This window comes from Lepidochelys olivacea (genome assembly GCF_965140295.1).
Source record: "Lepidochelys olivacea isolate rLepOli2 genome assembly, chromosome: 18".
NCBI lineage: Eukaryota > Metazoa > Chordata > Testudines > Cheloniidae > Lepidochelys > Lepidochelys olivacea.
The window spans coordinates 15,628,676-15,651,663 of record NC_140428.1 but is presented as its reverse complement, the minus strand read 5'-3'; the positions used below and the strand labels follow the sequence as shown (position 1 = coordinate 15,651,663).

Sequence of the window (22,988 nt, the reverse complement as noted above, 5' to 3'; positions counted from 1 at the left end):
AGGGGCTGGGCAGGAGGGTCCCGCGGGCCGGATGTGGCCCATGGGCCATAGTTTGCCCATCTCTGCTCTAGACCCTGCTCAGCTGTTCCATTTTTGGTGTCAGCCTATGAATGGTAGGTACCCTATAAATGTTACTCCCCGCACCCTTCTAGTGGCTGGTAGAGAGAAGGAGCATTTTGTCTCTTCAGAGACACCTGGATGCTATCTCCTCCCCCTGGAATCTGTCATTCTTAGGGTTTCCTGCAATACCAAGCATCATAGTATCCTAAGAGCCGCTCAGGACAGTTAGATCTGTTTTAAATTCTCCAGAAGTTGCTAGTTTGGGTCCTTTTGCTGGCCAAGGAAATCTTCTCTCTCGCTGGGAGCAAGTGGATTTTTTCAGTCATGTGTCTGTTATAATAATATGCTCACATCTGCAAGTCTGTAGGGCTGATAACAGAAGTGCCAAGCTATGGTTTGCAAGAACTGCTGGCACTTGAAATACGAGATTTCATGGCAACAATTTATTCAGTAAGTTGGAGTCAGGATGACACTTTAGGGGGATCAGACTCTAAAATAGATTTCTTTACCCAAAAGTAGAGCTTTGTGATTAGCCACAAGATATGAAGTGTGCAGATTTTGCTAAGCCTTGCACTAAATGGCGTGAGTGCAGTGGAGATCTGCAGGTCACATGTCCACATTTGAAAGACATGGCCAAACACGTGGCCTGTCGTACAGACGACAAGCTGTCTGAACTGATACATCAGCAGCATACGAGGAAAAGGACGTGAGTCAGTGAGACAAATAGGGACTCTTTTGTCATTTGAGATGTCATAGAAAACTGTTAGCGAGCAGGGAAGGTCTAGCTCCCTTCTTTAGAGTTACAGCTTAACCTAGCAAGTGCTGACTCATTGCCAACCCAAACGTCACATGTCCAAGATGGAACTTCACCCAAGGCCAGCAATGGAGCTGAGGAGTCCGCTCAATCCCTTGGGAAGCATGGTTCAGCACCTGCCCTTCTCGGTCCATACAGCGAATTAGGGCAGTTTTATTATTTTGTTCTTTCATGGACTTTGGGTTCCCGAGTTGTGTTGTTTTCATGGGAACACACTGAGATACCTCAGACCTGCATGGTCAAGTCACAGAACCGGGAGATGCATATGTGAGGGGCCTCTGTTCCCAGAAAGACGGGTGCATGAGTCATGCTGATTACCAGCTCTTAAGAGAGCGATGGATTTTCATGGAATTTAAACAGTAGCAATTGCATAGGATAGGACTTGAACTTGCATATTTCTAAAATAACTTCAAGGCAATTCTGAATCAGGAGGAGCCCTCTTCCCCCTTTGCAGACAAACCCAGGCTGCCTTGGGATACTGATTGATGAATGATTATTTTTAAACAGAGAGTTTAAGGTCCGAAGGGACCATCAGATCATCTAGTCAGACCAGTCTATCACAGGCCTCTAATACTACCCAGCCACCCACACTCTAAACCCAACATCTGGAATAAGACCAAAGTACTACAGCCCTCAAGAGACTAAGCTGTGGTGTGCCACAGGCAGAGAATAGGATGAACCGAGGTGCACCATTACCTGAGGTCCCTGCGGTGGCAGAGAATCAATTAGGTGAGATGTACCGATATGGTCCTAGCACATGACCCCCACAGTCCCTGCCCTGGGGGAAAATTTCTTCCCAACCCCACCCGTTGTGATCGGTCCCGTTCTGCACTCCTTTATGAGAAATTGTCATATGGATGCTGTCTGTGCACATCTGCCCCCTCTGAAATTCCTGGTCTGATTAATGCCAGCCACAGCAGCCTGCCTTAAAGCTTGCTCTGGCCCACTTAGATCCTCACCTAATGCCTGATAAAGTCAATGGGAGTCTCTCCGTTGACTCCAGTGAACTTCGAATCAGGCCTTTCATGCCTTGCCCAGCACACACAATGTGATGCACACCTAGAGGTAACATTTTTCACACCTTGATCGGCACACCTAGCCGCAGGTAGCACCCGGCTAGCAATTTAAGCACATGCCTAACTTTAACCATGTGAGCAGTCCCAGGCAGGAATACAACTTTCTTGCCAAATCAGGGCCCTAATGCCTTGTTTGGTGGTTTAAAAGCCTATTTGCCTATATGAACCCACCCTTTTACCATTGTGAAATGCCCTAAATGTTTGAAAATCTTCACCACTCTGATTTCCTTTGTTCTGGTTACTACCAAAATTATTAGCCTCTTTTCTCTAGCAGCATAGATGTGCCTAAAGCATTACGGTAGCAAAGTTGCATATATCAAAACAGAACAAAAGTTCCTGCTACCACAAATCTTACAAACGCTGATCCTGAAATCACTGCTGATGAAATTGGTAGCAGAACCCCGATCAACTTAATTGGGTGCGGGATTGGATCTTAAAAGCAAAAATAGATATGTTATGATTAACATATATAGCACACAATGGGGTTGTATAATCAACAAACATAGGCATTGTGGAACAGGTGGGTGGGAGAATTGGGGGTAATAGATGGGGGATTTGAAAGAGGAGCAAGGAGAATATAGGAGGAAATTTATCCCTGTGCAGAGGGCCAGCACAAGACTGTGCAGCACTTAGGTCCTATTTTGAGGAAATGTACTGGGAAGTTGAACCAAGCAGACTTGAGTTGGCTGTGGACAAAGGATGCAAAGTGAGCAGTGGAGAGGGAGCCTTGAGCATAGTATAGGAAGCAGGATGGGATGTAGAAAATCCAGTAATCGCAACAGGAAAGTCCGTTAGAAAGCAAAAGTTTTCCCTTTAATTAGGCTGCTTCTGAGCTGAACTTTCTTCCCTGAATAAAATGCTTCCAGCATAATGAACAGAGGGGTGATTTGGTTTTGGGGTGGCGTGGGTGTATAAATTCCCAGACTGCAATAAATTAGTCATTTTGATAAGTGGCAGTGCTTTTATACTAATGTTAATTTAGTGGTTTGCATGTGTGAGGCATATGCTTCATTAGTATTCAGTGAGCCCAAATCCTTTGCAGCTTGAAGTGGATTTCTGATCTGTTGTGTAAGTGTAAATAATTAACTGTATTGTGGAAACACTTGATAATTGTTGAAGGTGAAGACAAGGTGAAGCCTGAAGCCACCAGGAGTGTATTTTGTACAGTATCACACCATTGGGTAAACACACAAGGCTGTCCTTGGCAAACTCAATGAAAGACAGAGCCAGGAAGTGCAATCACTGGAAAGGAAAATCTATCAGTCACTTTCCTCACTGCTTTCAAATACCGTTGTTTTTTCGTTATTTTGAAATGGCAGGTGAGAATGGCTGAGGAACAGAAGTGGAGCAGGTGGGCTTGGAGACGACTCAGGATGGCTGAAGAGACGGATGCAAAGGAGCCATGTGAGCTTGTGGGCAAACAGCTGGGTGAACCAGGAAGGTTTGCATACGCAGCTCTCTGTGGGATATCTCTGGCTTGCTTGTTTCCTGAAAAGGAGCAAAGGTAGGATGGTGCACAAAGCAGATTTTGTGCAGTAGCTGAGGCAGATTCTGATAACAAGCCAATCAAGTGCGTGGGATAGATTAGATTATATAGAAAAAGAGCGCCAAACTGGCACTAGTGGCTGCATGAGGCTGTCCTTCCAGAGGTCAAGGAAGAGGACTCTGAAGCATGCCATAGGGGCAGGCTGGTTTAATCAGAGGGTTTAGACCAGATCCTTTGAGGTGCTGAAGTTTATGGGAATTGAGGTTCCACTCAGGATCAGATCCTTTGTTTCTGAAGGTACATCCCTGATTTAGGAAGGGCCTGAGCTTACAGAAAAAAGCTTTCACTTGGGAAAGCTCACAAGAAAGCATGCAGAAGTTTGTCATGTCCAAGATAACAGGGGCCTGTATTTTTTCTGATCAAAGAGGTTGCATTTACCTGGACCCTGCAAAAGGCCTATAGATCTTCTCAAAATGAAGAAAATGTGCATCAGCTGGGCATCCATGAAAGAGATTTTGGGTAGAATTTTTGGAAGTGCCCAAGTGACTTGGGCTCTTAAATCTCAAGGCTTGTCTGCACTAGAAAATGTACTGTCATAACTATGCTACTATGGTTATACTGCTGTAATTATAGGTGTAACACGTAGTGTGGACACTCTTATTATAAGCATGGGGCGGTATACCTGTAGAACTACAGCACTATAGTTATGCCTGTACATTTCCCCACATAGACAAGCCCTAAGGCATTTAATGAGACTTAGGCTCCTAAATCTCTTTTGAAAATGGGACAAAGGCACAAGTCACGTTGGCACTTTTGAGAATTTAACCTTTTCTCCTTACAGTGTCAAATATACCGTACAACTGTGAATAAAACATGGAAACAAATTTTCCCTTAATCTCCTGGACTATCAGGCTGCCTCAGTTGTGTCGTCAGATCCTGGGTCAGGACAGTGGGCATTGCATTCTGGTGGTACAGAGACAGAGGTTAACTATTCTTTCTTTCCTGCAAGCATATATATATATATATATCTCACACACACCCTTATCTCCCAGAACGTCAGTATAGAGCTTACACAAGTCAGAAGCATTTCTACATTTGATGCCTAGACAATGTTCATTTCTGGCAGGGAAGAAAATTAGGGGCTTGATTTATGTTTTCAGCTGTTTTAAACGCATTTTCTCTAATTCCTACAGTCAGAGCCTCTGAAATGTAACAGTATTATTCATATAAGTTTGTGCTTCCATAGCGCATTGGAACAGTAAGGAGAGATATATGGCCTAAGACTGATATTAGAGGTGTTCTTGGTTATTTTCTCGACCATATTTACTTTCCTTTACATCTAAAATTTCCTTGTGTTTCACGGCAGAGTGAGTCTCTTAACACTGCTCATGCCAAGCCCCAGGCCTACAAAGGGTAATGGTACTGTCCACTCCAGACTGCCTCCTTGCCTACACAACAGGCTGATCATGTTCAGATATTCTGCTGACTTTTCATTGGTGGTTTGATTTTTGTGTGAACAACTAGAGATCTTTAGAAATTGAAAGTAAGGCCTGGTGAAAGGCCAAGAAAAACCAGTCAAGATCTCTAAAGTGCTTTACACGCATTACATTATATCTTGCACCACCTTTGTGAAGAATCCAAGTGTTATGATCCCCTGAAACAGAGAGGGGCACAGACAGGTTAAGTGACTTGTCCTAGGTGACAAAAGAGCCAGGATTACAATGCTAGTGTAACTTGTAGTCCTGCACTGTAATATACAGACCACACTGTCACCTTTAAATAGCAACGTAAAACACTCGCTTGACAGCTCAGGACGTTTTTTATACCCCTAAAAATTTTTTTTCTTTGTTTTCACCGTCTTTCTTTAATAAACTGAAGCGGAGAAGCTGAAGGCTGAGGCTGTTCTTGAATGCCTTTTAATCAGTGTTTGAACTCCTACCTAGCATCTAAAATGAAGGTGACTTAGGAAAGAGGAAATGATGAACGTTTGACTCGTATTGCTTGTGTTGTCATGCAGCTCCTTTAGGATGGAGTTCATTGAAGACTTGGTGAAATGGCTGGAGCTGTCAGACGCCGTCTTGCCTGCCATGACTGCGTTCACCAGTGGTTTGGGTGGCGAGGGCGCAGAAACCTTTGCTCAGATTTTACTGAAGGATCCTGTCTTGTCAAATAATCCAGTCATCATTACACAAGTAAGTTCATCCCTTCCCCTCTTCCATTTGGCTTGTAGATAAAGGCCTTGTCAGAGCTGCCTGTCTGTTGTTGAAATTCTCTTTCTGTAGTATTGGGCATAGTAAATCCTAATTCTATATGTATTTAAAACATCAGGTTACCTTCTGTTTAAAAAAAAGGGACGGGGAGATAGAGTGACTGACTTTCCACTCTTCTATTCATTCATCCATCCATCCATTCCTATAGTGTGTGAGTCCTAGACATCTGACCTGGCTAGATTCCACTGAATAAGTGATGCCTAGAGTCTTTGATGTACACCACCCAGTGCATAAAGCCCTTCCTTCTAATGGGAGAACTATTAACCCTTTCACTGCTCCCATTCTACTGCTGCTCTGTTCTCCTCCTCCCCATTTGCATTTGACTGAAATCAGTGGAACACTTAAGGCAGGTCTACGCTTAAAAAGCTGCAGCTGTGCTTGCATGTTAGTGAAGATGCAACTTTGCCGCCAGGAGAGCTTCTCCCATTGGCATAGTTAATCCACCTCTGCAACATAGTTATACCGATGCAAGTTTGTAGTGTAGACCTGGCCTGAGACATGATGAGCCTGATTCTCATTTACAGTGAGTCCCCTTTACTCAGCTCAGGCAGTGTAAAGGGTCTTAAAGTAAACGTACATACCTACTTTAAGGCTATGTCCACACTACAGCCAGTGTCAGCGTAACTTATATCGCTCGGGGGTGTACAACAGAGACTCTTCTTGAATGTCCAGGGGCTTTGTGTCTTTGGTTCGAAGAGAACAGTAGAATATAGGAGCCTTAGCAACTGATTCTCTCGGTGATTCTGAGACGAGGTTTAGAGTAGTTGTATTTCTCACTGGAAGAACAGCTGAACTTCTTGAAATAGCTCACATGAGGAATTATATAGGGAAAAGGTCACTATATGTTGATGTCCCCAAGACTTTTTCTGACGTAACTGGCAAAACACTTTGGTGGGTGGGAACCGCCACATATTCAAACTGAGATCAGCGTTTTCTTGTGACTCGAAGGTAAACAACCTAAGAGACAGACCTTTGACTGCTTTTATCCAGCCATTCTGTGCTTTCCTGTTGACTCTGTATCCTGCATGTACTCACTTCACTTGTCAGAGTAGCAGCCGTGTTAGTCTGTATCCACAAAAGGAAAAGGAGTACTTGTGGCACCTTAGTCGCTAAGGTGCTACAAGTACTCCTTTTCTTTTCACTTTACTTTTGTGATTTATTTGATTGAGTTCTGATAACCATAGATTTCTGGAATTCAGTGACAAGTTCCTGTTAGTGCTATGGAGTGTGCTTTTTTAGGATTGTTGCTTGATAATTGTTGTGCAATGATGCCAAAGGGATGATGCATGAAGGCAGGTGGCTGAGTAGTCTATGGGGATGTACAGAAGTACTTCTTTTTACCTTCTGTTGCACATTGGGCACAGTCTGCCCAGGGCTGAGATTTTCTTTTCTTTGTTGTGAAGTGGCAGGGAGGACTGAACATAAGTCATATCTTGACATTTGTAAAGACACATTCTTGTGGATATTACAGATTAAAGGCCATCTTCCGCTGTCTGTTCTGAATGCTGTATTTTTCTCCCCGTTGTAATTTTCTTACACTTCTGCTCTTAAATTCCCAACCCTCTGATGTCTGTCCCCATTCCTTGAATCTGTGAGGAGAAAGGCCAATTTTTATCACTGTCGTTAGCGTTCTTCCCCATCTTCACAGCGTATTTTAAACAGAATCTGTCGATTGAGTGAAATCTTGAGGATTATGGGTATTATTTATGTTCATTTTGGGTGACTAATACAGTTGAGTGTTGGTATGCTGAATCTTTTAAGGACAGTTAGCTCTGGCAAGAAAGACAGTAGTGATACTATGAATGGAGATTACTTTGCACACATAAAGCAGCTCGGTAAAAATAAACCTTCAATGAAAACTAGTAAACTCTCTCTTGGAATGTGTTCAAATAATCTTTTTGTTGTAAGGAACTTAAAGTTGCTAGTAAACTTTTTAGAGAGAGAGTTATTAAAAGTGACCTGAAGAAAGGGCAAAATTGAGCTTGTGCCCTTTTTTATTTCTTTTTGGTATGTAAAGAAGAGCTGAAAGCTTGTTACTCCTGCTTGACTTGACTTAGAAATATCTAAAATATCTGGTTTACACTGTTTTTCTTCAAGGGACCTCCCTTGGGTGACCCTGAAATGTGGATTAGAAGCTCTCTGTTGTTGGGGAAAGAGTGTTGACTCTTGAACAAAACAACTTCTCTTCCTGCTGTTTGTTGGGTTTTTGGGTTAAATAAGTATTAACAAAAATATACAAAATCCAAAGAGTCTGAATAAAAATCACTTCCCTTTCTCCATTGGGTTTTTCACAAGTTTGGATTCTGTGATGTCACAAAACTACTAGTTCTCTAGTTCAGTGGCTCTCAAGCAGGGGTACATGTACCCCGGCGGGTATGCAGAGATCTTCCAAGGGGGTACATCAACTCATCTAGATATTTGCCTAGTTTTACAACAAGCTACATAAAAAGCACTAGCGAAGTCTGTATAAACGAAGATTTCATACAGCCAATGACTTGTTTATACTGCTCTATATACTGTACACTGAAATGTAAGTACAATATTTATATTCCAATTGATCTATTTAATAATTATATGGTAAAAATAAGAAAGTAAGGAATTTTTCAATAATAGTGTGCTATGACACTTTTGTACTTTTATGTCTGATATTGTAAGCAAGTAGTTTTTAAGTGAGATGAAATTTGCGGGCACGCAAGACAAATCAGACTCCTGCAATGGGTACAGTAGTCTAAAAAGGTTGAGAACCACTGCTTTAGTGGTCCATAGAGTTTTACAGAAGAAGCAGGATGTGAATTTCAAATGTAAAAAACAAGCAGTTGGAAGACTGTTTAAAAGAGCCCCTTATGCCAACTTCATACATGATAAAGAAGCAAACAAGGGCACAAAGCCAATTTCATTTTCTTTTGTAGATCATCTTAACACAACTTCTGCTGAGAAGGGGAGAGAAAGAACAGACTATTATTTTTGAGTTAAACTAATCAATACTTGTTTTGTTCCAGTTGACAGCACACACAAGTGTAGTTCAAAGTCTGAGACAAATAGAAACAGGTGGGCACACCTATAGCATCTGATATAAGCATTAGCCTCAGTTTGTCACTCAGTCAGTCGGAATATCTGCACCCACCTTTCAGCTTTTGAGACCTGCTTCGATCCACTAAACTGACAGGCCGACCGTTTCAAAAATGAGTGCCGGGAGTTAAGCTCTATATTTAGCCACCTAAATAAGTGGCCTTAGTTTAAAAAACGCTGAGCCTCCTACAACTCCCATTGAAGCCACTTTTGCCAATTGAATGTGCTTCCCATCTAGGTCAAACCTATCAAGAATTGTTCTCTTGCAACAATCACCCCAAGGGTTTGCTGCCCAAGTCCTTCTCTTTTCTGGGTCAGCAGGTAACATCCACTTAGAAGTGATGGCTGGGAACAATGTCCATCATTCACTTAAATTATGTGTAAAGATTTTAAAGTAAATTGACACTTGTTTGCCTGTTCTTCTGTGAAAGACTTTCCCCCAGTCTGTTTATTCCTGCAGGGGTGGCAGAACAGAGAAACACTGGGGTGGCTCCACTCCTGCATAAACTCATGCGTGTCTGGGGTAGGGGGGAGGTGAGAGCATGACCCAGAGGGGTTAGAGTGGCCACTTTGGGGTCCAGGATTAGGCTGGGGAGCAGGGAGCAGGACCTTGTGGGTCTGGTACATCTCAAAAACAGGTATGAACACTGGGGATCCTCCTTCCCAGCCTAGAGCCAGCTGCCCTGCCCCTCCACCAAATCTCAGTACCTCCCGTCACTCCCTTCTTATCCCTCAGCCCTCCCTATTTGCAAGAAGCTCCTTCCCCCATCTGTATTCATGTAACTGATTTGCACATCTGAATTATACAGCAGAACCTTCTCCAACTGGGAATAATATTAGAGTCCAGGGAGTTACATTGGGTTTGGGAGTATCTATATTTTCCTACTCTTGCATTAGCAATTGGCTAAGAGCAGCTTACTCACCATTTCAGATTTCCTATACTCGGGGGTGGAAAGGGGGTTGGAAGAGTTTCTAGAATGCAAATTATGCTTAGGCACAGTGGGACTAATAATCATAAACTCCCTGGCAGCATCCTGGTTCTTCAGCTGTGCTCCTCATTTCCAAAGAGATTCCAGGATTTTCCCTATAAAAATGCACGTCTGGCTTTTCTTCACAACGTCTTCCTGGTAGGCGAGAGAGAGGCATGTCAACTGAATCAGTACTGTATGTTGTGTGCACACAACCTTAAACATTGTGAGTGATGAAACAAAAGAAGAACACAGTAATAACAACAGCACTTTGTCCTTCGTTAGCACCTCCATCTAAGCTCATAATTAATCCTCACAGCCTATATGTGAAAGGCCTCTATTACTCTGTCCATTTTCCAGATGGGAAAACTGAGGCCCAGATAAATTAAATTCAAACATCTTTAAAAGTGACCATTAATTCTGGTACTCAGCCTGAGGGTATGTCTACACTGCAATTAAACAGCCGCCACTGGACCGTGTCAACTGACTCAGGATCACAGGGCTCAGGCTAAGGGACTGTTTGATTGTGTTGTAGATGTTCGGGCTCAGGCTGGAGCCCGAGTTCTGGAGCCCAAGCCCAAAAGTCTACACCACAATTAAACAGCCATGTGTTTTTAACTGCTGTGTAAACCTACCCTGAGAGACCTGGTTTTTCAGAGAAGCTGAGCACCCTTAGCTACCATTGACTTCAGCTAGACCTGTGGAAGCTCAGGACTTCTGAAAACCAGGCCTAATGTGCTCCAATTTAGGCACCCAAAACTTGGAGACCTCTGTTGAAAATCTGGACCTAAGTAAGTTGACCAAAGTCACACAACATGTCTGTGGCAGAGACGGAACCCACATCTCCAGATTCACAAGCCCTGTATAATTGGTTGGTGCAATCTGATGGTGATATGATCATCTGTGATAAATTTACACACTGTTCCTTTATACATAACTGAATTGTTCTACCATTTACGGGTGACTGTTTCTGCCCAATTACATATAGCAGGGTATGCATACCTTTGTGTTTAAAGCATCTGGCTTCGATATATATTGTTTTACTGAAATGATCCACCATGGCTTCTCATATTCATATACGGATATGCTGCAATCACTCAGTTATAGTGTATGTCTAATTCATTATTTTATTTAAGATTTTTGGGTAAAATGCCATCAAAATTTAACTTGTTTCATATTTTGTTTTAGGATCTTGTGTCCTTCTCTCTTAAGGATGGTGAGTGTTCTCATTTGTTTTTAACGAGCTTTTATAATATAGACTTATTGACATCACGTACTGTATAACAAAATCTTATTCCAAAGGTGACTATACCATCTCAACTATTATAATGTTGTTTCCATTCTTTTAATGTCAGCAGCACGCTGTTTCCTTGCTTTAACTTCAAGAAGACCAATTTTTGTTCTGTAATATAAATGTTTAATAGTAACCTACAGTTAATGAATCTGTCCTGCTTGATGATCTCCTTATCTCACTCTAACCTACAAGCCTCTTTCCATCATGTTTTAACATGCAAATGTGTCCTGTGTCAGAAAAGTTCTGATGCTAAATAATTTAAATGATTTATTTTTCAAAGAGGCTTGTGAAATTTAGGTACCCAACTCCCACTGAAAGTCAATCAGGCCATTTTGAAAGTCTCCAGCTAAACTATTTGTTCTGCAAGTTACTTCAAGTACTGGTGACCTTTTCAGGGAATAAATTCTTGATCTCCTGTGAAGCCTATTTTGAACAAATGATAATATTTTTGTTTTCTTTCACAAGCGAATGTTTTGTTTTAATCCAGGAGGTGGATTAAATTACTGGAAAGATATAAAGAATGCCTAACTGTAGCAAAGTCTTCATTTCAGATCAATGGCTGCACTTTGCAACTGTGTTTTCAATTCACCTTTGCACAGGACTGAAGTTAATTTATTGTTGTTAAACCTCATCCACCTCAGGAGAAAGTGGCTTTTTTTCATTGGCTTTCTCAGTTTATTTTTAATGGAAAACTGGAACGTTAGGCAGCTATTACAATAAAGGTTTCTACATCCATCTGAAATAATACAAAGTAGTATTTTCATGGCTTTGCCTCGCAAGTTTATTTATCCCTGTGCTGGAAAAGCAGAAACCAAGCTGTGAGTTAGCAGAGAGGCAGGATGGCGCCATGATTCTGGCACTAGCCTGAGACTTGGGTTCAATTCTCTGCTCTGCTACAGACTTCTTGTGTAACCTCAGCAAGTCACTTAGGCCCAGATCCTCAAAAATGTTAGGTATCTCATCCCAGTGAATCCCGGGTCAGGCAGCTGAGCCAGTGTAACTACAGACGCGGTCATTGCTCATAACTCGGGCACTACCAAATTCACAGCCATGAAAAATGCTTCACGGACTGTGAAATCTGATCTCCCCACACGAAATCTGGTCTTTTGTGTGCTTTTACCCTATACTATACCAGTTTCACGGGGGAGACCAAAGTTTCTCAAATTGAGGGTCCTGACCCAAAAGGGAGTTGCAGGGGGTCACAGGGTTATTGTAGGGGGGATTGTGGTATTGCTACTTTTACTTCTGCGCTGCCTTCAGAGCTGGGCGGCTGGAGAGTGGCAGCTGTTGGCCAGGCGCCCAGCTCTGAAGGCAGCACCCTGCAAGCAGCAGTGCAGAAGTAATGGTAGCAGTACCACAACCCCCCTAAAATAATCTTGTGACCCCCCACCCCAACTCCTTTTTGGGTCAGGACCCCTACAATTACAGCGCTGTGAAATTTCAGATTTAAATAGCTGAAATCATGAAATTTACTATTTTTAAAATCTTATGACCATGAAATTGACCAGAATGGACTGTGAATTTAGTAGGGCCCTATTCATAACATTATCCAGCCTTTAGTCTTTCTGTGTCTCGGGTTCCCATCTGTGAAATGGGGCTACTAATTCTTCCTTGCCATACAAGGATATTGTGAGAATAAATACATTAAATACATTCTCAGATCCTATAGTGATTGGGGTTAGATAAATACCTAATCTAAACAGATAGCACTTCACAGATAGTGGTTAACCTATCTCCATATCCGGTCTCTCACAGACTTGCTAGATGTTTCAAGCTGGTATCTTCACACGCACATCCTTAAAATGCAATGCCATCTTTCATGCCAAGTGCACCCAGAATACGTTATGAAAACAGGAGAACAATGCTGTGGAGATGTGCACAGGACAAGGAGTAGATCTGGCACAAAATGTTTAAAATCTAATCTGCTTAAAATATCTTTTTCTTTAGGGCTCCTGCTTCCTAGCCCCAGAGTAACTCTTTTTACCACTGAATGCTGTCAGATTGCATTGTCCATTCCTTCAGCTCATGCAGTGAAGAATAAGTGCAAACAGCTGTCAGCAATGTACATATACCAAAGCTAGCTTGTAGCTGGATCTGTTTTTATTATTAAACTCCAGTCTCCCTGTTATAACAAATGAGAAGCACCGAATTTAAAGCTTATATCTGGAGGGACATTTAGACAAGGTAATAAATCTTGCGTTGTCACTTAGATGTTGGGAGCTGCCTCATTTTCCCCACAAGTCTATTTCATATTGTTTTTGGCACTGGTCTTGCAGCAGCCTCTCCCTCCTGGGAATGAAGTTATGACCCACCTCTCCACAATTGCCAGTGCTCCCTTACTGTGAGAGGGTGACGAGAGGTCCTAAACAACTCCTGCTGTGATGGAGATTCTTTATCACGTAGGCACTCGCCTGTTATAGTGAATCTCTGCTGACAGTGAGGAATTTTGTGGGTAAGGAATGCTTCACGATAACATGACCTAGGTGGGCACGTAGGTCCTGATCCTCAGCTCTTGTAAATCAGCCCAGGTCCATTGACTTCAATGGAGCTAATGAATTCACAGTCCTGTGCTTTACCATGTTCTAATTGGTGAAACCTCATTTCTCCCAAATCCGTGGATATGCTGGCATGAACTGAAAGGATAGACAATGCTATCTCAGTACTGTATAAACAGTCACCACCCAGAGCAGAGTGCAACATTTGCTATTTGATCTGATCTGATTAAAATAGATCGATTCCCTGTGTTTCCATCTATTTAAGGCTATTATGATGCCCGAGCGAGGGTGCTGATCTGCCATGTCACTTGGCTGCTGAGAATCCCTTTAGAGGAACTGGAAGTCTTGGAGGAGTCCCTACTTGAGAGCCTGAAGGAGCAGAAGGAGGAAGCGTCAGAGTAAGAGTGTTTGTAATAGAGCTTTGCGTCAGCTATGGGTTTACAACAGGCTCTTCTCCCAGCATTTAAGCTCACCGTGAATTGCCTGCATTTTAGTTCCTTCTCTGACACTCCCTCCTGTGACCCTAAGCTAGTCAATTATGGGTTGATTTTTTTCAGAGGTGTTCACAGGTCCGGTTGACATGAGTTGGAGCTGTGAATGCTCAGCGCTCTGAAAATATGGGCACTGAGGACAAACCCTGCAAGATGCTGAAGGCCACCCAGCGCCTCCCTGGATTGGGTCCTTACCTCTCTGCCATCCTTACTTAAAGTGTGTAGCACCCTGGTCAATAGACAGTTTTGGTTATTTCAACTGGAATACTGACTAGTAAGGTCCTAATGAGTATAAGTAAAGGTGGAAGAATGAGGCCCCAAAGTAAGTGCTATGTATTATTATCATTGTTCAATCCCAGGCTAATCCCCATCTCTTCAGAAATGCCTCTGCCACTATGATATTACTACAAACTTTTAGCTTCAGTTCCTCAGCTGGTGACTTCAATGGAGCCACTCTGGTTTACACCAGCTAAGGATCTGGGACTGGGTTTAGAAAGGTGTTTAGGTGCCTACAAATGCAAATAGGTGCCTGGTGAGATTTGACTTCAATGGGAGTTAGGCGCTAATCAGTTTAGGCACTTCTGTAAATCTTGCTAGACACCTATCTGCATCTTTAGGTGCCCAAATACCTTTGTAAATCTGGTCCTTTGGTCTTAATATTTAAGATAATTCATTTCACCCTCATAATAAGAATCTTCATTATGAAACTGCCAAAGCAATAGCGCCCTTGGATTGTGCTGGCTTGGGGATAGAGTGGACAGTACTTTAGTTGTCGTGCAGAGGGAGCCGGTGGAGGCTCAGCAGTGTGGTGAATGGTGTGTTTTAATTCACTTGCAGGAGGTCTGCGTAAACACAACAAGTTTATTAGCTTAATCTAATCAAGTGCTAATAAACGCATTAATCAGTCTCGGTGACCCCGTGTTGTTCAGATGTCACCGTGGGTTTTCTGAACAGCTTGTCTCACGAACTTCTCGTTAATGACTTTATTGTAAAAATGCATAGTACAAATAATCTCAAAGGTTGTGAATGGCTGAGCAGGATGGGGTTTTACTGGAATCCAGGAGCAAGGGTCACTGTTGATGGATTTTTTTTGTACTGTGGCTGGTAGAAATGGACTCAGTCTCAGGCAGGAGTGTGTGAGAATGCACGTAGTGAGGGTGACATTTTTTGATTAGTTTGCAAAGTTCTTTACCCTTCGAGATGGTATTACAACAATGGGTCATTATATTTTGTTCAGACTGGAGCTCAGTTCCTGGGGTCTGATCCTTAGAGGAACCACAACCTAACCCAATGGATGTTGCACGTGTGCATGACTTCTTAGGCCAGTGTTGTGTGCAGAATTTCATTATATACGTTAGAAGCTTTGCTTTGAAAACTTTCCTTTAGGTGCTAACAACCAGATCATAAAGAAGAGGAGCCTTAAGCATTATTTGTGGGGGAGCGGATGGCTTAAGAGATTGGAAATTGGGATATGGAGTCTCTCGAGTTCACCTCTTAGTCATTGGTTCAAATTCAGCTATGGTCAGTCAGAATCAGACGTTGTTACTATTTGAAGCTTTTTGGCTAGCAGTCTATGTGAAACAATCTGGTGTCCAGATAACAAAAACTATTACTACCATTGGTCCCCTCGTTGGCAGTCTCAACAGAGAGGCCCCAGAGACTAAATAAACGAATGTGGAAACTGAGCACAACATTCATTCCTAAAGATGGTCCCTCCAGGTCTGGGCTGAGGAATATTGGCAAGGGACAGGGTGAGGAAAATGGCATTTAGAGTGTCCTACCTGGACTTTCGATAAATAGAAAATATATTTGCTAACACTCAGGAAGAGGAGTACATCGCTTTGCTATGCATCGAAATGAGAAGCTGTTCAGTGCATCTCTTCATTTGGATATATTCCAAAGGATCCTTTTCGGTCAACCTCAGCTCAGATACCACCAGTCTTTCAAGGATTCCTTCTAGCCTGAGTTAGCAGGAGGGCACGCCTTGGCTGCAGTGGGCCTTACAATATGGAACTTACTTCTGACTGGCGTCAGTCTTAGCCCATTCCTCATGCTTTTCAACAGCCAAAGTCGTCTTCTTCCCAAAGTGTGCTTTGGTATCTCCACAGTCAGCCCCATATTTATAGTCTTTCCTTCACCCCTGTCTTTTTTTTCCCCATGTCAGGTTTCCTCCTCTCTGTCCTGGTGCAGTCGCTTTGGCCTTTGACCCACTATCTGCCTAGTTGTTTTGATGGTATTTTAAGCACTCTGCCCTGGTCTTGTGATGATGATAATGATGGTTATTTCTGTTGTGCTCTTACGCTGCCATTCACTGATCCTGTCATCGAGTCAGATTGCCCCCAGAGATCCAAACATGGGTGTCTCTTCCCGCCCACTCCCTGTACATGAGTTCAGCTACCACTACGTCAGTGCCCACAGAGGGCTCTTCGCAACATTGGAACTTAGCAGGGAGAAGATGGCCCTATGGTGGTGGTGAGTAGGGCTAGGTGAGGGGTGGAAAATACAAAATCATACCCCACTCTAGCCTCACAGAGTTTCCTAGGAAAAGGAGTCCAGCATGAGGTTGCACTGCTTCTGCCTTTTAAAGGGGTTCCCTAGGACAGCCCTTGCCAGCCAAGACATTGGCAGCCTCTCCATATGCATTTTTACCCTGTACTTGTAACACAAAAGATTTGCTCCTGTATCTTCTGATGCAGAAACTTTCGCATGTGGCCCAGTGCATGCACAATTAGATTTTCAGTATATGGGCATCTGTGACATACCCAGGGCACAGTTTAGAGTAACGAGTAGCTGTGTCAACCCGCCCTCTTACCTGGGGTGCGCTTTACACTGCTTTGCTGCTGTAGCCTCCGGTCTGGACTGTTCACCAACAGCCTTCAGCAGGTCACTCCCAGCTATGTCTGTGTGCGTGCTGCAGCCAGCCACACCTTGGCTCTTACCAGCCTGGGTTAAACTGCAGGGTGACCCCAGAACACTCCTAGTCTTAGATTTCCCCCCAGATATGTATGTCCTGTACTGCCCAGCCTTCTCCTGGACAATACAAGTACGTTAAGTCCAGTGTTTCTTGAAGGTGATAATATGACAGCTTATTAATTCAAGTAGTTCTTCAGACACTTCAGTTTAAACACACTGGATTAGATAAAACAGAAAAACAAGTTTATTAACTACAAAGAGAGGTTTTAAGTGAATACAAGTAATGAGGCATAAAAGTCAGAAATGGCTACAAGAAAAATAAAGATAAAACTGAGCTAATGCCTAACTTAACAAACTATGTTAAATCAAAGCAGAGTTTTTCTCACCAGTCTTACTGGCCAAACTTCTTAGGCAAGGACCTCTTCTCCTGTTTAATGTTCCTTTGTCCCTTCTCATGCCATGAAATGATGGACAGAAAGAGAGGAGCAGATGCCTTGGGACATTTATTCCTCCTTTTTATGGTGTCAGTACCCCTCTTGGAAAACATTTCTAGCTGAGATTCAGGAGACAGAGTATCTATAGGTAAGTCTGTTCCTTGCTGGTTTTCCTACCTGTTTGAACTCCCATTGTCTCCCTTCCTGCTTGATGACTCTGTTTACTGCTTAAATGCACATTAAGCAGAGCACACGTTCTTTTGACAGACCTGCTTGTCAACCTCAGTTTGGAGCATATGTTAATAACAGCATACAGGGAAATCTTATAACTTCACATACAATGTTGCCATACACATTTTATCAGGACAGTATTGACTAGCAAATTGAGTCTTCAAATGACACCTTACAAGACATATCTTGAACAAACATTATTTCAGTAATGTGTAGGGAATGGATAAAGGGGTAGATTCTGTCACAGCATCTACATAGCAGTGTTCCAAATATTTAAATCACTGTTATCGGTATCTGACATGACAGATGTGAACTTCTGTGTTGTTGCATGGAGCACTAAATATTGTCTTACAAGAAACTGAAAAGTGTGACAAGTTATATATCAGTTGCGTAATAAAATCTACTTACATCCTTTCATCATCAAGGTCAGGCTTGACAAAGCCCTGGCTGGGATGATTTAGTCGGGGATCGGTCCTGCTTTGAGCAGGGGGTTGGACTAGATGACCTCCTGAGGTCCCTTCCAACCCTAATATTCTATGATTCTATGATCACTGGAGAATGAGCTATAATTCTACTTATAAAATCTGGCTGAAACAGTTTATGGTACAGGAGAAGTAGTTGCAAATCTGAAGTCACTGAGGGCATAGAATAACCAAACATAGGCAGGTAATTACTCGTGTGGAAACAACAGCCTTATAACCCAACTATGAACCATAAAGTACAAGCCACTGTAAAGGCAGTGTGAAATACCAGTAATGTAGGAGCTTTCAAAGGCAGTGGGTGCCTGCTGTAACCAGGCTGCAATGAAGGTTAAAGTTCTGCTGATGATAGTTTTATGATATTGTATTTATAGACAGGATTTAGCCGCCAACTATCCCTGAACCCAGATACCTCAAGCCCTCATTACCAGGCATGAGAGCTGGCCAGCTGTGTTCCTGTTCTCTTGATGTCTTTCAATTTCTGGTTAGGGAAACAAGAGGGAGATGTGCCTCTCTGCTTTGTAGAAGATCTGCTGGTACCACCAACAATTCTACTCTTTTCCATCCTCTGATGATAAAGCGTGGCATGGATAATTTCAGACAACGACAAAAGCCTTGCAAGCAGAAGATCATACAAACACCTGTGATGATGGACCATTTAAGGTCCTGCATTGAAAAGGGCAGCTATAACTCTTGAGCAGCTTCCCAATCTGTCCCCAGTAGAATCTTAGCATGTTCATTCATCCACACGGGAGCAAATACCATCTAGAACCACTAAGACTGAAGGAGTTCCATTAGGCAGTGAAGGTTCCAGTCCTGTAGGAGAAGGTACACTACCGCAGGAGAATATAAGCAAATGTTACCTTGGAATAGGGCACAGGAATATTCTCAGGAAATGTCGATGCTAGTTAGCAAAAATAATGGTATATTAAATGTCTTGTGTTCAGGGCCGTGACCTGGCGGGGGGAGATCTGCGCTCCTCTCCTGACTCTGACCTTACACAAGTCACTTCTCCATCTATAAAATGGGGGTAAAATCTACTTGCCTTTGTAAAGTGCGAAGAGATCCTCAGGTGACTAACACTGTCAAAGTGCAAAGGAGGAGTCTTATCATTCCGTGATAATGCTAGCCTCTTAAGACACTTCTGTAACTTGTAAACTCTTTGGGGCAAGGACTGTCTTTTTATTCTGGGTTTTTTACAGTGCCTAGTACAGTGGCTCCTGGCCCATGCCTGGGGCTCATAGGCACTACTACAACATTAACCATTGTGGGTTTGTCTACACTGCAATTAAAAACCCGCAGCTGGCCTATGCCAGCTGACTTGGACTCATGGGGTTCAGGCTAAGGGGCTGTTTAATTGCTGTGTAGACATTCAGGCTCGGGCTGGAGCCCGAGCTCTAGGGCCCTGCAAGTGGGGAGGGTTAACTGGATAATTAAATAACTGCACATATAATAGACAAAGTGTCAAAAGATCCATTTGCCTATGGAATCGTGCCACATGCACTTTTTCACGCAGACATTGGGAAATTGTAAGATGTTAAAGATGTAGCCCTTAGTGGCAGCACAGATGTTCTCAGCTTCTAGAGGTTTTCTGTTGCATAATATGCAAAATGAGGTAAAAATAAGTAATGTTTTAAAAAGGATATATATATTTACTGAGGAAACCTTCACCCCTTTGATGTTGAAGAGAGTTTTGCCATTGACTTCAATGGTGCCAGGATTTCACCCACTGTTTCATTCTCTGCCTGTCGTATTTAGCAAAACTGCACAGTACAAAAGTTTGGGACTTGCTCTAAAGTTTTCTTTATCAAACATAGAGAGTGCTTAGCAGGATTCCAAAAGGATTAGACAATTGTATGGATAATGAAAGTATCAACAGTTATGTTAGCTGGGATTTTTAAAAAATTCCAAGTTTGGAAGGGATATAAATTCTCATGTTTCAGGGCTTAAGCCAAACAATGAGAGGGTTAGGAAGAAACGTCCTCATCTTCAGGCCATTCCATAATTGTCCTCTGTACATATAACTTCATCCTAAGAAGCTGGTATTGGCCACTGTCAGAAATAGGTCAGTGGAGCCAGGGCTTTGGATCTGTGCTCCAGCTCCAGGCAAAACCCTGCAGCTCCACTGCTCCGGAGCTGCTCCACGCTCCAGCTCTCGGCTCCGCTCCAAAGTTCTGAGCGGACTAGTTTGGCACTTCCTATGATCCTATTTAACATTCAGTATTTCTTCAAAGACTGACAAATAAGGGCTGTGGTGTGAACCGATTGACACTGACTAACAAAACTGATATTGATTCCTTATGTTTCATGACTGGTTTATGGTCTTACTATATTGCAGCTTAAATGCCTACAATAAAGGGCAATAATGACTGTATTTTCATAATAACATATGTCACAGTTCAAGGCAACTGCACCTGTATTTCCCTCTTGTGGTCCACCAAGGGCACCTACTCCAGTCTCCTGACTCCTCAGCTGTCACCTCCCTTGGGCGGAGACCTGAATCTCCCTCCCTCCTGACAGGGATTTTTCCTGGCTGCACAGTTCCTTGCCTACACTGTATTATTCCAAGCAAGCCAGAGTGCCTAACCTGGCCAGCGTCTATGCTTTGCGTACTCTACGAAGGCTACGAACAGCATAATAAGTTACCACACAGCTCTTTCTAAGCAATGTGGCAAAGTTCCAAGCCTGTATTGGTGGGTCCCGCGCTTTCTGGCGGATTTGCTCGCTTCAGAAGTTTACGGCAGTCCTCAGTTTGGCTCCTTTTGTTAGTGGCACAAACCTGCCATTCACTCGGCTAACCTCATCACTGGCCAGCATGGGGAAAAGGAGGAGAACAGTCCCCGCAGCCTCTGCTGGCTCACCTAATGGGTTGGGGGAAAGGCCAGAGACCTCCCGCTCTGGTGGGACCCACAGTCCAGATCAACTCCTCTTATATCAAAGAGGGAGTTGGGAGAATGGGGGTAACCCGGGCCCACCCTCTACTCCGGCTTCCAGCCCAGGGCCCTGTGGATTGCAGCTCTCTATAATGTCTCCTTTAACAGCTGCGTGACAGCTACAACTCCCTGGACTACTTCCCCATGGCCTCTTCCCAACATCTTCTTTGTCCTCACCACTGGACCTTCCTCCTGATGTCTGATAACGCTTGTACTTCTCAGTCATCCAGCAGTACGCCTACTCACTCTCAGCTTCTTGCACACCTCTTGCTCCCAGCTCCTCACACACACCTCACTAACTGAAGTGAGGTCCTTTTAAAAACCAGGTGCCCTGATTAGCCTGCCTGTCCTAATTGATTCTGGTAGCTTCTTAATTGGCTCCAGGTGTCCTAATTAGCCACCTTAATTGGTTCCAGCAACTTCCTGATTGTTCTGGAACAGGCCATTATCTTACTCAGGGAAAAGGGATCTGCTTAATCTGGGGTTTATATATCTACCTTATATCACTCTCCTGTAGCCATCTGGCCTGGCCCTGTCACAGCAAACACATTTATTCTTAAGGTGAAAAGATTACAGAGAAAACATCTTTAAAACAATGCTAATAAGCTTACCAGAAACTGCATGCCATCTAACCTGTAACTGGCAAGACCAGACTTCAGAGCAGCCTGTGATCCATTGCTGGTTAGAGTGGGCCCAATTAAACAGGAGCCAGTGGGCACTGGCTGACTCAGCCTAGGTCTTACTTAGCTACGCTGGTACGGTTGCCTGAAACACTTTGGAACCGCTCTCTCCAGTAAGGTATGGTGAGGTCACTCTCTGCCTGAATTTTGATTGTTTAACAGATCTAAGAATAGAAAGCTAAGTCCTCTACTAACAACTTTTCCGCAGCACAGAGAAAGGAAATGATTTGTTTTCCACAATCATTGGTTCTTCAATATCGTTTTCTATCCCTCATATTACAATCAGCCCCAGTGGGCACCTGGCACCTCAGTATCCGTTAGCCAGTGGGGAGTCTCCAGCCGCCACAAAACAGCATCAGGAAGGCAACGCTCCAGCTTACTTCCCGCAGCGACTCTAGTTTTCTACTTTGATTTGATTTGTTGCTCGAAGGGCCTAGCAGGCAAGTAGCACTTTTTTCTTTTAAGTGTAGCTTTCATAAAAACAGCTATTAAATAGGATTGACTTGTAGCCAGTATCTAGAAAGAGAGGGAAATGAGATTACAAATGTGGAGCCTGCTTGGTTTTTTTATTTGGGGGAGGGGTGTTAAGTCCAATTCCAGCCTCACCACCAGACATAGCCTTTAAAACTTTATTCACTGAGCCACAACATTTGCTGGAATCCTAATTCTTTTCTGCTCGGCATCTAACAGGCCTGGTCCAAAAGTAATAGTCTGAATCAGTATCATTAACATTAAGGGGAGATTTACTATTGACTGAAGTGGGATCAGCATCAGGCCCATACTGTACACTTAAGGCAAACCCAGCCCCATGTCAGTGAATCACACAGCTGGGGTTTACAGGCTTGGGCTTGCAGAGCTCGTATGGTAGCACTAAAAACAGTGGTGTAGACATTTGGGCTCAGGCTGGGGCTTGGGCTGTGAAACCCTCCCCGCTTCCTGGGCTTCAGAGCCTGAGCTCCAGACTGAGCCTGACCATCTATACCACTGTTTTTCGCACCTTAGCGCAAGCCCGCATCTGTAGATCTGGGATCTGAGACTCACTGACACAGGGTTTGTTTGATTTTTTTACCATGTAGACATACCCTTAGGAGTGCAATGAGTGCTTCTGAATAGTGAAGGATTCTCAGCCCTCGAGACTGTTTATGCACAGAATGTGCATCCCCCCAACTTGGAAATGTCCTTCAAGTCTTAAACTGGAGAGGTCCTCTCTAGGGATGAGAACAGTTCAGTCCTTGGTGTCTCTGCAGAGACCGCCAAAGGGTGCCAAGTAGTACAGTCTCCATTGTGGGTACTTG

The 22,988-nt window shown here is 43.3% G+C and overlaps 1 protein-coding gene across 3 annotated transcripts in view; it reads left to right on the top strand.

Moving 5' to 3' along the window:
• TMCO4 (transmembrane and coiled-coil domains 4) overlaps positions 1-22,988 on the top strand; it is an 81,169-nt gene that overhangs the window by 6,000 nt on the left and 52,181 nt on the right. For 2 of the 3 annotated variants that reach the window (XM_084651427.1, XM_084651428.1), the window contains 4 exons: positions 3,270-3,454; positions 5,454-5,628; positions 10,932-10,959; positions 13,798-13,930. In XM_084651427.1, the coding sequence (XP_084507553.1) occupies positions 3,276-3,454; positions 5,454-5,628; positions 10,932-10,959; positions 13,798-13,930 (515 nt within the window). In that variant the 5' untranslated portion in view covers positions 3,270-3,275. Of the gene's footprint in view, positions 1-3,269; positions 3,455-5,453; positions 5,629-10,931; positions 10,960-13,797; positions 13,931-22,988 lie in introns of those variants that run through there. The other variant, XM_084651429.1, reaches the window with a different exon arrangement.